This window comes from Ischnura elegans, chromosome 11 (assembly GCF_921293095.1).
Source record: "Ischnura elegans chromosome 11, ioIscEleg1.1, whole genome shotgun sequence".
NCBI lineage: Eukaryota > Metazoa > Arthropoda > Insecta > Odonata > Coenagrionidae > Ischnura > Ischnura elegans.
This window is the reverse complement of record NC_060256.1, coordinates 37,099,764-37,116,351: the sequence shown is the minus strand read 5'-3', so window position 1 is coordinate 37,116,351 and position 16,588 is coordinate 37,099,764. Positions and strand designations below refer to the sequence as shown.

The 16,588-nt window shown below is 39.8% G+C and overlaps 1 protein-coding gene across 1 annotated transcript; it reads left to right on the top strand.

The window, feature by feature from the left end:
* Nucleotides 1-1,997: 1,997 nt before the first annotated feature.
* On the top strand, nt 1,998-2,996 carry LOC124167612. Its single transcript, XM_046545593.1, has one exon. It carries the CDS (start codon nt 1,998-2,000, stop codon nt 2,994-2,996), a length of 999 nt encoding a protein of 332 aa, XP_046401549.1.
* The last annotated feature ends 13,592 nt before the right edge of the window (nt 2,997-16,588 follow it).

Sequence of the window (16,588 nt, the reverse complement as noted above, 5' to 3'; positions counted from 1 at the left end):
GCTGTCATGTGGCAGAATAAATTTTTTCTCAAGGCTTATTTTCCGTTTCCCAGTTAACTACTTCTCTGCCTTCTTTTCCCATGCTCCTAGGAGGGAGTAAATTTCTTTTCCTTGATAGAGTTACAGTTTCGCCAGGCTTATACAACTTTCTTGGATTTTTTATCGCTAGGATTCTTCTTCCAGATTGCAGTTTATTTTTACTGCTTCCAGCGTCTGATTTCCCAGCTGAATAACCATGCGTCTTCTTGCAGGTAATTCACACCTTAGATTTATTTTCGCCCTCCCTAGGCTATTAAGAGTTCTCTCAAGATATTCCTTTTCTTTTTATTCTGTTCGCATTAAGTTGCTGGTGAAAGTTTATTTTCACTGCGTACGTATTCCTGAAGCTTCTTCTGCTTCCCTTCAAAATTTTCATTGCAAGAGTCGTGCACGAGATAACAGAATGGGGAAAATTATTTTTTACTTTTTCCATAGTTTTATATCATGAATACAAGAGTCAAGACTATACCACATTCAGTCTTAATTACCATGAGTTTTAGAGAAATTTTCTGAAAATTTAATTTCATCCAGTCACTTTCTCTATGTGTATATTACGCAAACTATCATTAATAATGTTACAACAAAAACTGATAAAATTACAATTTACGTTCTCTTGCATGGCTTTATAGGATTAATTTATCCATTTGAAGGTAAAGTCAGAGGATAGTTACCTAGGAGCCAACCCAAACAATTGGATTTGTTATTAACCGCGTCACTCATTACCGGAGAATGTTCGAAATATTTCTGCGACATTTTTGTCCACAAGTTCATAAAGCTAAGTCATACTTCATCTCTGCGCTTCTCAAGGTTTTTATATGACATCCTATATTTTAATATTTTTAAAAAAATCTGCTAAATTTTCAACCTCCCTTAATCTCACTATATAGTTAAAATGTAACATTTTATTGTACAACTCGGTGGTAATTATTTTTTAGATTTGGTCTTCTTACTTTTTTTACTCGTCCAGCAATCTACACTTTTTAGTTACTTAATGAGTCGTATATATTTCTAGATTAAGTTTTAAATAAAGTAATAAAAAATATCCATAACAGGGTTCTTAGAAGTGATCTCCATCCTTTCTCTTGCGCATATATTCCAATAATTCATCATTTTTGGATGATGAAATTCCATCTTCCAATTTAATTTATTTCGTTTCAAGATCTTTATACATCAGAAATATTTCCTCGCTTAAGAAGTATTGCGTTATAAAATAATTCCTTTCAGATTCCAATATCTTTTGAAAGTCTCTTAGTATATTAATTTAACGCTCTATCACCTATGAGGTGCTTTCGAGTCATTTTCCATTTTTCAAGAGGGGATCACACAAATAATACTTCGGATTTCATCCTCAAAAACTCATTCAGGTGTCATATACGCGGAAGCATTAACCATATATCTTAAAATCATAGGATACATATTTTAGTTTCATACTGCTGAATGAGATTTATATCGGAGTGATATTAGTGTTCATCAATTTCTATTTTAATTGAGAGAAAAATTGAATAGTCATGAAATAGAGAGTTAATTCAGGAAAATAATAACGGGTATGATATTTACGCCACACAAGGAATACTTTATCGAGGGGGAGATAAAGGTATAACACAGTAAATGACACAAAAAAGGTAATACAACGTGATTGGATCAATTTTAGGCAGTATTACAGAGTATTACTCCATAGTGGTACCTTTCAATCTTTTATCAACTGCTTTAAGTAGGTAAAATTACAGACATCTTGTTATGTTTCATATTGAAATGTACTCGACGGAGCATCATGATATGATACTGCCATTCTGCTTCGCGCTCTCGCAGTGAACGGACGCGTTTCCCCGGCCTTGGTCGTGCCTCTAAGTCTCGAATATTTGCCTGAGTGTAAGGTGGTGCTAGCCGACGGTATTAAGGTGGTGTTGTTGGTGATCCTCATCTGGTGGTTTTGGTGGTATTCTTTGGTGATCTTCATCATGCCTGCCTGTTCGCAATGCAGCCAAGTTCTTAAGCGCACGCAGAAAACTGTAACCTGCCGCACTTGTGAAAAAGTGTTCCACCCTGCTTGCGCCTCGCTCAACGCCGCGGATTTGCAGCTGCTAGAGGACACTAGTCGTGCCTGGAACTGCGCCACCTGCATAGCGAAGTGTCGCTCCACCCGCGGTGATGACACCCCGATCAAAGCCCTGGACCCTGGATCTCTCTATGACAAGAGTCAACGTGAGGTTTCCAATCCCATATTGAAGGAGTTATTGGATCGTGTCAAGGTAATCCAAGAAAACCAAAGTGAGCTTGTGAATTCTTTAAAAAACGACATAAGTGAACTAAAGAAAGTTATATCAACCTGGGAAAGCTTAATCAACGAACATAGCAAAACTATTTCTCTAATTATCGAGTCACTATCAAATATAAGTGGTAAATTCGACGGTATGGTGGCTGAAAATGAAATTTTGTTGAAGCGAGTCGCTAACCTTGAAGCTCAGTTGAACACATGGGAGCAGGACTCTCTACGGAATGTCGTAGAAATTCACGGGATCCCATTTAAGTCTGATGAGGTATTGGAGACCCTTGTCTGTCAAGTTGGGCTGGGCCTTGGGGTCAAGTTAGATGCCAGTGATGTCGATTATGCATATAGACTGAAGGCCCGTTCAAACTTACCTAACAACAGACCCCCTTCCATCCGGGTTCGGTTCATGAGATCGAATTTAGCACGAGAAATACTGGAAGCTCGAAAAGCAAAAAGGAGTTTCTCAACAAGAGATATTGGATTCAGTGATTCCCCTAACTACCCCATCTATGTCAATGAATCACTCAGTGCTTTGAATCGTAAAGTGTATGCTAAGGCGAGAGAGCTTAAAAAGAACGGTAAACTTAAATACTTATGGATAAGAGGGGGGAAAATATTTGCAAGGGAATGTGATGGGAGTGAGCGAATTCTTTTACGCACCGAAGGCGATCTCCATGCCCTTCAATGACCACTTTGACCACTCGTAACCACTTTGTTTGTGGTGATTATCATGTGATAGCAATTTCTGAATCCTGGTTGAAACCATCTGTGCCCACTGAATATGTTAATTTGGATAATTATATATTGTTACGAAACGACAGGTTGGAACGAAGTGGTGGAGGTGTGTGTGTATATATCAAAGAGAATCTCAATGGAAAGATATTGTCCTGTGTCAATGAAAACTTCAAGCTTGAATTTATGTTTGTTGAAATAACTTGTCCTCTTGGAAAGATTTTACTCGGTGTTGTATACAGACCTCCTAAGGTTGGTTACTTGAGTGAATGTTTTGAATGTACGCTGGCAGGCTTCCTTCCGTCATAAAATAACATACTTATATGTGGTGACTTTAACTCGGATCTTTTAAAGATTACGCATGACAGTAACTACATAAGAGACCTATGTTTCAGGTTCAATCTGTCTTTAGTACCATCTCATCCATCTCATCATCGGCTCACATCAAGTACTCTATTAGATATATTTATTATAGATGACCTTTCTAAAATAAAGGAACATGGCCAATATCCAGTTCCTTTCTTATCTGACCATGATTTAATATACATCAAATTTAATCTTAAGGGGCCAAAAATGAAATAGAAGGTAATTTGCTACCGCGATTTCAGTAAATTTGTCCTCCGTAATTTTCAAGAAGAATTTGATAATATGCCATGGGCAGACTTCATGTCCACCAATTCTGTAGATACCAAGGTATCAACCCTTATGATTAATTTAAATCAATTATTAGATATTCATGCCCCACTAAAAAGATTTACTCCGAAACGAAACCAACTTCCATGGATAACCCCGGAAATAAAAAATATTATCAAAAAAAGGGACATAATTCGCCGCAGTTACACAAGGAGTAAATCTAAAAAACTTTTTCTGGAAGTATAAAAAACTGAGAAATGAATTAATTAATGAATTAGTTAATCAATTCAAAATGAAAATGTTTGTTTATTAACTCGAAAAATATGATTGTAATTAAAATATGATTGTAATTATGATTATGAATTATGATTATTTACTCGAAAAATATGATTGTAATTAAAATACTGTAATATATTTGTCATTGATACTGTTAAATTGTATTTTCACTTTTTCTATGTTGTTCACTGCAGAGACTTAACTGTTAAATTTGATATGTTCCATAGGACAAGGTCCTAGAACAATAAATTTATTATTATTATTATTCCCTCACTCATGGCTCATTAGACTAATTCACAGAACATCACGTAATTTTTATTTCATTTCTTATTTCGTTGAGTGTCTCCCGCCACACCATTGTATATTTATCGCGCCTGTGACGCATAGTATATCTTATTATCAGAAAACAAATTTCTATCAATGCATACACAATTTAAATTGGGATCGAGTAGGAGTGGTGGCTAGAGGCCTGGCTTCCCAGCCTGTTGCTCCAGGTTCAAATCCCGGCGGTGGCAGAGATTTAGCTTAGTGTCCAATCCCTGCTTCAATGCTTCGTCGATTGCAATTCAAGTGATCGCATCCGTATAGCGCACATTTTATGACCATTACTAATTGTAAAAAAAGATCCTATGAGTCGTGAATCTGAATTCCGCAAATGACCTTTAGCTGTTTGTTCGTTTTGTGGCAAGAAATCTAGGGAATTGCGAAGACTAAGCAAGATAAGCGGGCTACTTTTCCTTTCCTTCATTTACTCTACATTGCCGGTATATGGGATCCTCTTGAGATAGGCTTAATCAACGATTTTGAGCGCGTGCATGTGGTGTGATTTAGTCACTTATCTCCAGTATATGCCTCGTGTGGTCTCCTCGGATTGGTCTTCGTGGCTTGAGTGCTGTGAGTTGAACCGAGTTCCATTCTCAACGGTGGCAGAGATTTTTCAAGTGCCTTCTGAATCCTACTTGACTCCCTTGTGGAGGATACTTCAAGCGCAACACTCCGTCCGTCCGTCGGATGGGACGTTAATCCGCGGTCCCCTTTCGTTAAGAGCAGACTAATGCCGACGCCAGGTTTCTCTCCACCTTTCCCTCATGGCGCAAATTACCTCAGCTGTCGGTCACCTGCTAGAAATAGCTATACCATTTATATCCTCCTCGGGAAGATAGAATGGCATTTCACCTTCTTTCTAGTTGGGTGCATATGCCACCCGCAAATCATTCTCAAGAGTATATCGGTCGATTCTCTCGCGTTATATACTCGCTAGACATAAAATGTATATCAATACGAGCTGCTACTGCCCAAGCCACTGCACGTGCGCTCAACAATCGCCCACCGAATCCAATCCGCTCATTTAGTAGCCCTTGTAGTACTAGATGAGCGGATTTGATTCCCTGGGCGATTATCGAGCGTTTGTGCAGCGTATCGAATATCGAATATCAAGTATCGAATAATTTATGATAGAAGTTATTTTAAGTTTCATGAGGATTTTAATGACATGATTCCTGTGTATTTGTATTCATCCCCTTGGAAGTGGATTTTATTTATATTATGAGCATTATTTATATTTTAATTATTATATTATTTATATTTATTTATATTACCACAATTGAGAATCAAGTTGGTGTGATGCCTAGAGAGTTGACTTCCCACCCGGTGATTTCGGGTTCAAATCTCGGAGGAGGTGGAGACTTTTCCAGAGACTGCCCGATCTGTGCTGGAATGCTTTGAGGGCCCTTAGAATTACAGCACTCCGTCCGTCGGATGGGACGTTAAGCTAGGGTCCCCTTGACGCCTTTAGTTGATAGCAGGTATACGCCGACGCCCGGTTATCCTCAATTCCCTCATCTCCACCCTTTTCTTACGGAGCAAATGATCGCAGCTATCGTTGACCTCCTCTAAACGATATCATACTAAATTCCTATGTACAGGGTGGTGAAAAATTCTATCACGAAATGTTAACCCTGGCTAGCTGATGCCAGTAGGAATCATTTTAAATAATAATTTTTTGGTCGAAACGGACCATTTTTAACCCACAGAAACTTAGAGCCACGAGCTCCAATTGGACGCGTGTTTGCCCTGTTGCCAGATGTCTTCGATACATGCCGGATCTCCGAGAGACATCTACATCTACATCTACATAATACCCTGCGAGCCACCTCTAGGGTGTTTGGCAGGGGGTGATCAATCACCAGCATGCAGCATGCATTTGGACTCCCACATGCACACTTCACCGTCCAAAAAACGACGCGTATAATAACAAACTATACTACTATATGCTGTTAGAAATAGAATATAGAATAGAAATTCAGAAACATGCATTAAGTTTTACATAGGTTAGTAGGCTACACTACAAGTCATGCAATCGAAGTCACAGAGAGTCGAAGAGACAAAGCATTCGAAGTCACGAGTTGTCCAGAACAGTCGGCAACAGGGCAAACTGGTGGCCAATCGGAGCGCTTGGATAGAAGTTTCCATAGTAGATAATACTCTCTGATTGGACGCGAGTTTGCCATGTTTCCGGATGCCTTGGATATACTGCGGTCTCTGGCAGCCAAAAGCTTTGTAGTCATGAGTTACCCACAGCATCTGGCAGTGGGATAAACTCGCGGCCATTCGTACTGCTTCGCTAAAAGTTTCTATCGTTTAAAAATAATGCGTTTTCGACCTAAACATCAGACGTAATTTTGGTTATTACTGGCAGCAGCTATCCAGGGTCGTGACATAATTTTTCTCCATCCTCAATACGTACACAATATATATCATCCTCAGCCAGATATGTCACCTTCTTTCTAGTTAGGTGTATTGGCTACCCGCACATCATGCTCAAGAATTTATCGGTCGATTCTCTAGCGTTGTACACTCTCGATTCTTTTTTTGTTTGTTTTGGTCTCATGCAGGTGGTATTTGGGGCGTTCGGCTCGTATATCCCCGCGGGGGATGGCCGCTTATTCTCGCATGGCTTCCGTTCATCCCGCTCAAGAAAGCTTCCGGAACTGCGGCGCAACACTTGACGGCAGAAAAATTTTATTTTTACGACCCGACGCCAAATTACACCGGCCGTCGTCGTCGCCTTCTCCGCGGAGCCATTTCTCATCGCAAATCCCTCCTTGACCTAATCCAACCTTCTCCGCGTGTATCCATACCTCCGTGACGCGACGTCCTCGCTTCAAATACGTCGAAATAAGCGATTCTTCCTAGCCACACTTCCTCTGAGGGCAATGGCGTAGTGAGGTGGAAGAAAGGGAACGGGGGGTAAGGACACCCCCCAGAAATTGAAAACCAATTACTTTTCTCCATCATAAAATAAATCAAAATAGTGTTGAAACATGAATTTATGAAAGATTTCTATACAAAATGAAGTACTTTCCAATATGAAAATTGTTAAAATTAGTTTAGCACACTCTACTTATTTTTCTGTTTTTTTTTGTAATTTTTCCCCGGGCCACTCCAGTTTTGGACCCCAGCCCAAACAAAGTTCCTGTCTGCGCCGCTGTCTGAGACCAATGGGCTCGCTCGATATAATTTTTTTGAAACCACCGATTTTTATAGAGTAATTAATCGAGGAATATTCTGAAAAATACGAGCAGGATAATGGGTAGATATGAGCCAAAATTGCTTTAGTATTTGTATTCTATTAGTTTTTAACTTTCAGGGTACTTAAAAGAGGCCTGTATCGGAAGTCGTCGGTATTTCAAATTTCGAATTTTCGTCAGTTTTTATCAGATGTATTTTTTAAAAGTTTTATTAGCAGTATTTTATATATAGTTGATGCACAGCAAGATCTGCATTGGAAGAAGATGGCAAGGTGGTGTAACTGGTAGAATAACTGACCGGTAATCGGGAGATTCGATTCGAACTTCATGGTTTTTTTAAAGCGAATTTCATCCCTGGTGTGAGTATATTTGCACCATTGCGCGTGACAGCGTAAAAAGTAACTCGTTTTATGCACTGCTTTATAATAAAATACTTTCTAGAAACCATTGAAAATAAGAAGATGCATAAAAAGACTTTTAGGGATGAAGGATATGGTTTTTTCTCCTTTTTAATAAAACGTGCCTTTTTGTGAAAAAAATCAGATATATTTATATTGCAATATTATTTTACAATTTTTAGTTTTGTTATGTCCTTTTCTTAGCTCTTATTTAGGTAGGCACTCTATTGATTTTTTTTTTCAATAATTTCATGTTACCAACAGGCAATAGTGCATTCGTAACACTATGTTTGAAATAAATAATAGCAATGAAATCGTAAAACGATAGCGATTTAAGTTCTGCGTTAGTAAACCCACTTTGAGCTAAGGTTATCATAAAATCAGCTATCAATATGTGCGTGATGGAAATAACGTCTCGCCTAGTCGGCTCCCTTGAGAGCACGACCCAATGATAGGCACTGCCATTTGCTCTTTTATTTGAACCTGGGGTGGCACCTCAGGTCTTTTCGAAGAAAGGAAGTGGCAGAGACGTGTTCCCGTGAGATTTTTGTTTTTTTTCCCGCCTTATTCCACCTCTTTATTGCTTTTTCTTCCCATCCAAGACGCGAATGAAGGAAGATATACACGTATGCGAAGACGTAGGCAGCCCTCAAATGTTATACCCCGTCATTTCGTCCCCTTCTTCAGAGCAGAGCGAAAATAGGAACGACACATGTTGGTGCGGATATTGCTGCTCTTCTTTTTTTCTCGTTTTGCTATTCTCCGTGTCGCTTCGATCGCCCCAAGGTGATGATGTGTCTCTTCTTCCGAGAGAAAGAGTATACGCCGCCTTAGATGAACTTCAAGGCCGAAAAACAGAGACTAAGCGAAAGATTTCGGCGTTGCGCTGTAGGCGATTTTAGTTCTGCTAGTCTTACCAGCAACCATTACAGTGGGGGATTCTCCAGTCGGCTATAAATTATACCAGTAGCGTAACTGTGGGGGAGTGATGAGGTCTCACAGAAATTAAAAAAAACTACTTAAGACGTATGATAACTGCATCTGCTTGAAGTTATATTTTAAGTGTCAACATGATGTAAAATGTATTTCTAGGCATGTCGTTTCTTTTTAATTTCCGGAACCCCTGTTGCGTGGGGAAGCTGATCCCCATTCCAGACCCCTTCATCCCCCCCTCAAAGTATATTCCTAGTTACGCTACTGAATGGTACTATCACCCATCAACCAATCACGTATTTGAATAGGTTTAAAGAGATCTCCACTCGGGACATAGGTGATATTCAATGTTATCATAATTGGTCAATAATGCTGGATTGGTTTGACGCAGCTCTCCACTCAATTCTCCTATCAACAAATCTTGGAATTTGGTAGAATGCTCTCTTTGCCTGAGCTATTCTGCTGTTAATTTCTTTATTGCTTTTCCCATTGCTATCCTACTTCCCAAAAAACAGAATTCATCCACCTCCTCCAGTTTTTGTTTCCCTATTTTTATGTTAGTCTTGACTACATCTTTCTAGCTGTATACTAATATCTTGGTTATCCATTTACTAATTCATAACTTTTCGATGTTACTTCTCGCTAAATGCTGTATTTCAAAAACTAGGAAAAAAATGCACTCATCGCCTCAGTGCTGACATTTTTGGGAACCAAGTACAAAGCGAATAAAGTAGCTGCAGGAAAGCAGCATTCTCGTTCAATTTTCGTTATTAAAAAAAATTAATCGGGAATCAATGTCTTTGAACGCACCCAGTTATCATCTCGACTGATTTTGAGGGAGGGTTGTTCTTCCTTGATAAAGGTGTCGTATGTCTGAGAGAAAGCGGGAAAATCTTCCGCCCTCTCTCCGACCAATTAAATTGTCAATTATGACTCGGAATCGCAGTTTTAAGTAGGTTAAACTGCTTTTGAAATTAGAACTTGGTGGCGTTTTGAACGGACGTTGGTTTGGGAAATGGGAAAGTGTATTTTGGAGAAGAAACTTTACACGAGAATGTTGGATAAGGTTTCAATCTCATGAATCATAAGTTCCGCCTGACAAGTGCAATGCATAATAATTTTGTTTAATATTTGCTACAATCATAGCAATGAAAATTGCAATGGAGGATTGTCTTGTCGGCCTCCAAGTGTGCTGTCAGCCCCCTCCTTGGGTATTCAATTTACCCTAGAAAGAATCGTAATCTTTGCCTCCCCTTTTGCCTACCCTGGATCTACCACTGACAGTCATATAACTAAATTCTAAATCCTAATAATGTCACTCTAGCCTCTAGTCTTACTTACAGTGGCTGATACTTATGAGGGCGCGGGGGTCACCCTTATGGGGCTACCTGTATTGTGGATCATTGCAGAACCTCAACAGTAACTTTTTTATACTTTAAGATGGCGTTGTCTTGTGTCTGTGAAAAATTAGTTTTTATGAAATCTTTGCTAAACTTTGAATGTGACTTGATTCTTATTTTTACTTGCTCATGATATCTTTTGCGCCATCCCCTTGAGTTTTTCTGTAGCCACCACTTACTTATGATGTTGATGGTTAAAATGCGTTCTAAAGGGCATCGTTAATCAAACTTCCACGCGACGCACATGTGCATCCTCTATTAGTATCTTGGAGTCCGGTAGTGTTCCTCAGCATATAACGTTGCAGGGAAACAATATGTATCAGCCACCTAATACTAAGCCTAATACGGAATCCTTTTTCGCCATATTGAAGCAGGATTGCAGAGAGAGAGAGATGCCGTGCTGGCGAAAAACCTTTTGCCCCAAATATTTTCCCGACGGAGCGAAACGGATGATTCTTTCCGGCTTGCACACATAGCATAAAGCAATTTGGATGAAGTCTCTCAGCCGCATTGGCTTACATACATTTTCCCCGCTACCTCGCGCGCTACTCTGCGGAGCAAGGAGCTTGCCTCGCATTTCTGTTGGTGAGAGAGAGGAGGGAAGGACTCTTAAATCGTCAGTCTTTATCAAGCGTCCTGACGCAAATGTCTGCCGCCAGGAAGAATCCCTCGCGAATATGCCTTTTTTTTACCAGCTATCCCATTCCCCACGATCTCACTCCCTTCTTTATGTCCCCGGGAGACGTACGTTTCCATTCGCGCTGAACGGTAATGGTAGCAAAAGTTCCGCGTGCATATGTTTGTCGTCATATTTATGCCCGGATTGGCCCCGTTGCATCGGCTCTGCCGGTGTTTCAAGCGTGGATTTGCAGCGTCGCCATTGGAGCAGAGCCAGCCGGTGGCATAGAGGGCCTTTCTCTTCCTTCATATTCTCCTTCCTTCCTCTGCAGCTCCACCTCTTCTTGCTTTTAAGAACGCGGCTTCCCACTCAAAATGTTGGTCTATTTCTTGCCGGTCATTTTTTAAATTTCTTATTAAAATGTGACATTGCAATATTTTCACTTAGTTTTATTCTTACACAACGCGTTTCGTCGTTCATCATCACTGGTCAACAATCCTAGGATTGGTTTGACGCAGCTCTCCACTCAGTTCTCCTATCAGCTAATCTTTTCACACCTACGTATTTCTTCTCTTTCACATCTCTCTTAACTTGTTCCATATATTTTGTTCGGGGTCTTCCTTTCCCATTCTTGCCTTCCACTCGTCCTTCGACGATTGTCTTCATCAAGCCATCATGTCTCAAGGTGTGGCCTATAAGGTTGTTCCGTCTTCTTATTAAGGTTTTCACGAGGCTTCTCTTCTCTACTACCCTTCTTAGGACTTCCTCGATACTAACTCGGTCGATCCATTTGATTTTCATCATTCTTCTGTAGCACCACATTTCAAAGGCCTCTATCCTTGCTTTCTCCGCTGCGGTCATTGTCCATGCCTCACTTCCGTATAGGAGCATACTCCAGATGTAGGTTACAAACAACATTATCAAGTGTGAAAAAGTCTTAAAGAGTTCCTCCGTATATATATCTTGGTGTTTGAAGGGAGGGGGTAAGGTGGAGGATGGGGTTTGGGTGACGAGAAGTGAGGATATTGAAGGCTGTGGGCGTATGGGTCGTTTTTTAGGGTCTCGAAGAGAAGCAGGGTGGGGGAATAAAACTAATTGTAAGTGGAAATATTGAAATGTGTCATTTTAATAATGTTACGAACTTCCACCATATCGTGCCCAGCATCATACAAGATATTTTAAATTCCTATTGAAATTTAGTAGTGTTATGTATGGAGAAGGGGGTGAGATTGTAGGGAATGGAATAGCAGGTGGCTTAAGAGGGAAAAATAAACTTTAGAAGTACAATAAATTATGACCTACAAGTATTGGAGAAAGAAGTATACTCTCTAAATGATATCAGTGGTTAATTTAGCGACTGACGAGTAAGTCACAGTTTTGTTAAAAAGAGTTAATCTCTATCCAAGATTGTTCTCTTATCTTTCTTAAGATAATAATTTAATCTACATGTTATATTCGAGTGAATGTACCTGTGGATCCGAAAGTAAGAAAAACAGAATGTTTCGTCATGTGGAAGTTAAGAGTAGATACGCTCTTTTAATTTTACACGAAACTATTTCCCACCGCGTAGACGATTTATAACTTAGATCCTAAGATGGGTAGATTGGGGTAATTAAGTATTTTGTCTCGAGGCTTGCTGGAATAAGAGTCCAGAAGTCTGGGCACAAGATACGTTTAGTATATTTGTTCTATATACATTGTGGGAAACCGGTGCACAGCCAACATATATACAAGCACGGTGAGATTGCCGTTCGTTGCCGCAGCCGATTATCCACAACTGCGCAGTTGCCAACATTTCACTCCCTCTGCAGTTCCGCCTCTTCTTGCTTTTAAGAACGGCAATGCTGGCTCATACGAAATGTTGATTTACTTATTCTCGGTCAATATTTATTTAATCTATACTGCAAATGTTCAAGGTAATCCGCTTCAAGAATGCTCGCTCAGTAATTTAGGCCGAAGGTTTCCTGAGGCTGGTGAGGGAAGAGGTATCCCAAATGATACACATTATTCTGCATCAAAAGGGGGGTCGGGTTGGCATGGTGGCTAGAGTGTAGGCTTACCACCCAGAGGGTTCGGTTTCAAATCCCAACAGTGGCAGAGATTTTTCAGGGGCTGTCCGATCTCTACTTGAGTGCTTTGTGGAGGGCACTTAAAGTGCAGCACTTCGTCCGTCGGATGGGACGTTAAGCCGTGGTCCCCTTGGCGCCTTTCTTAGAGAGCAGGCTAATGCCGACGCAGTGTACCCCGCTACCCTTCCCTCCCTAGCCATCTCTTATGGCTCAAATGACCTCGGATACCGGTTGCCTCCTCCAAATGCCATACCATATCTGAATTAACACGGTAGTGAGTTAGAAACTGTAGAATTCGTAAAATATCTCAGATTTAGACTCTAATGAATCTAATGATCTATCGTGGAATATTCATATTCGGGGAGTAACTAGTCAAACTTATTCTTAATTAGGAATTGTTAGAATAATACTAGGAAAGTGCGACGACTAAGTGTGAGAAATTAGCTACTCCTCCCTCGTTAGACCCCATTTGGAGTACGCTGCCAGTGCTCGGGATCCTCGTGAAATTGGCTTAAAATGAAAGTTAGAACGTGTGCAGGGAAGAGGAGCCAGGTACGTGAAAAGCCATTAAGATAGTCTTGATAGTGTTACTTACCTCTTAGAACAACTCGAGAGGGAATAACTGTCAGGCCGTGGATTGAAAACTAGACTAATTGTATGAAAGAGTAATTTATTTTCCGACAAAGCGAACAATATTTTGCGAATGCCAACCTACTACGGTAGATCAGGTGATAAAAAATAAGAGAGACTGTAGACCAGATTCAGAATTTCTTTTAAGATAAGAGACTATAACGGTGTTTTCAAGATTTTGAAATAGGTTATTTGACTGTTAGTGTAGCTTACTAACTTGCGTATTCCTTAAATTCATATTTCTGAATTTTTCTAGTATTTCTAACAGCATGTTTTTCATATTCTATCTTCCTTTCATGAGTAGGATAAAATAGATTATGCGACGTATACAGCGTAGATAACACGTTGTGGATATATTAGCGGAAATAAATTTTAATCCTCTGTCGTATATTGGTGATGGTTCCCACAGGAAAACACCTCTGTAGGTGAATTTTAGGGTTTTATATGTATACAGATGTAAATGTAGGCAATGGGCTCTTTCACCGATTTTCTATCATTATTGATTGTGATAGAGTATATAAAATAAAGACACCTATATTTTTCCTCTTTTGCGATCCATTCGTGCGGCTCACCGCAACTCCGCTGCCCGTATCCTCACGAAATCGTTTCACTTCGCATGAGTTCTAATTACTTCACCAACTCATGAAAAATTTTAGCATTTTTTTATTTTAAAGTTACCACCAAATGCCTGAATGTGAAAGTTTTTTTTCGTCATAAATTAACTTTTCCACTAATCTACCGAACTGTCTTATTCACAACCGATTTAGGATCCTAATGAGAGGTCCCATATTTAAATCATTTAAATCCTTATTATCATTTATATCCTTAACAACTTGTCCTATGTTACCCATTTTTACCGTCCTTTGCATGTCGTTGCGTAAACTCATTCTTTGAAGATTGCTTTCATCGGTTTATATTTCTCCTGATACTGCCGAGTGTTGTCGTGTTTTCTCACCAGGGGATTCTAGAAGGCTGGTCTTTTCTGCCAATTTTCTTAGATCTCTCTCAATACTCATAGCGGAAAGTCATACGGAATGTTTGACACTGCAGTTACAACTATATTATTGATTAGTCCACCATAATATTTCCACACATTCCCTTGTTGTCTTTTCTCCTTGGCTTTCCTGACTTCGCATCGCATTCAAGTTTATTTTACGACTGAGGAGATGATAAAAAAATTGGGAGGTCAAAAGATGCCATCCAGTATTGTTCGTTCAACTTCCTTTATTTACGAACATTATCTAGGAGGGCGACTTGTCAGCTCTATTTGGCCACCTTGTTCAATTAAGTTTTCTTTTCTTTTTAGAAAAAAGTTATCATTAATGTCACTGCATGAAAACCTGAGTTATTGAACTGTTCATATGATGAGATTTCATCACATTCTCTCGTTTAGTCTTTCCCTGTATTGCAGTGAACCTGTCTTTGTATTGCAGTCCGGTTAATTTTACGACTGTATTGGAGAATTTAATTCACCCCAAAATTTGAAGAGGTTGAAATATTTCTTCCAGCAGTGTTCGTTCAACTTTCTTTATTACGGCCTTCATCTAACAAGTAGAGTGTCACAAAAGTGGGTCTCAGATTTCAATGATACTTTATAATGTTGTAGTTCATGGGGAGCTATCAACGAATTACCCCCGATATAGGGTTATGTAACCAATAGTTTAAAGAAAAAACGTACTTAAACATTTTCAGGTTCAAGATATTTACTTCGAAATAAAAAATAATTTAACTAGTAGCCGTAGCGGGCTACTTTTATTAGTTGACAATTTTTTTATTTTTAAGGAAATATATTGAACTTGAAAATGTTCAACTACATTTTTTGTATAAACTATTGGTTATAAAACCCCATATGGGGGGATTAGTGGACAGCTCCTGATAGATTACAACACTGCAAAGTTTGAATGAAATCTGTGACCCACTTTTCCGACACTCTCCTGTAAGAGGGTAGCTTTTTAGCTCAATTTGGCCGCATTATTTAATTCAGTTATAAATACCGATTATGAAAAATAATAAGAAGTGTATACCACTGCAGGAAAACCTGACATATCGATGTGTCCACCATGAGTATCAACAACACATTCTCTCGTTTGGCCTTTCCCCTTGCCCTGTCTTCCCGCCGCATTCAGGTTAATTTTACGACTGAGGAGATGACCAAAAATTCGGGAGATCAAAAGATGCCTCCCAGCACTGCTGCTCCAGCTTCCCTTATTCACGGCCATTATCTAAGAGGGCGACTTGTCAGCTCAATTTGGCCGCCCTTGTTTAATTCAGTTTTACGGACGAATTTTCGCGGAACGGTTAATGGAAGGAAGAAAATTAATCCCAAAAATTGGTCAACTCGGGCCAAAGTGCCTGGAGACGTAAAAGAAGAGTTTGCAAGTGCAAACGCCTCGTACATTCGGGATACTGCCTTCGTCGCTAATCCGTTAATGCTCGGACAGCTCATCTCGTGAGCGGTTGCAGTTAGTCCTGGGGGTCGACGACTACGGTGTGGTCTGCTGTACCCTCTCCCCATCCCCCTAGGGAATCCATCCCTCTCTCTCTCTTGCACTTCACCGCCACCTTATCAGCGCCGCGATAACTTTCGGTCCAGGGGACTGCGTCCACACGTCCTGCCTCTCTTGCTCTAGTTCTCCAGCATCCCGCCAGGGTCGCCATGTCGTCATCGTCGCGAATCTCTCTCAAGATAGGCATTACTGCGGGCACCTCTCCCTCCTCCTTACCACGGATGCACTTACGAAGTACATGGCCAAGTGAATGAGAGATCTGCAGTAGTGTTAACATCCTAACAAATAAATTTCATCTCCAAAATCTCCCAAATTTTTATATCCTATTTTAAGCATGAACATTTGGAGGAAATGGAAGCATATTGAAGCTGGTAATTAAATTGTGATGCTAAGGTTGAGTACACTTTGTAATATCGATATCAGTGAAGGAAATGTGTGTCAAAAATGGTATGAATGTGTATATTTTATGTTTATATGTATAAAATATCTATTAATCATTTTTTAAATTCACTTATAAATTAAATTAATGGCGAAAATGAAATATTTTCGCTAT

Coding starts and splice junctions, on each gene's coding strand:
- LOC124167612 (XM_046545593.1), top strand. CDS start 1,998: ATGCCTGCCTGTTCGCAATGCAGCCAAGTTCTTAAGCGCACGCAGAAA.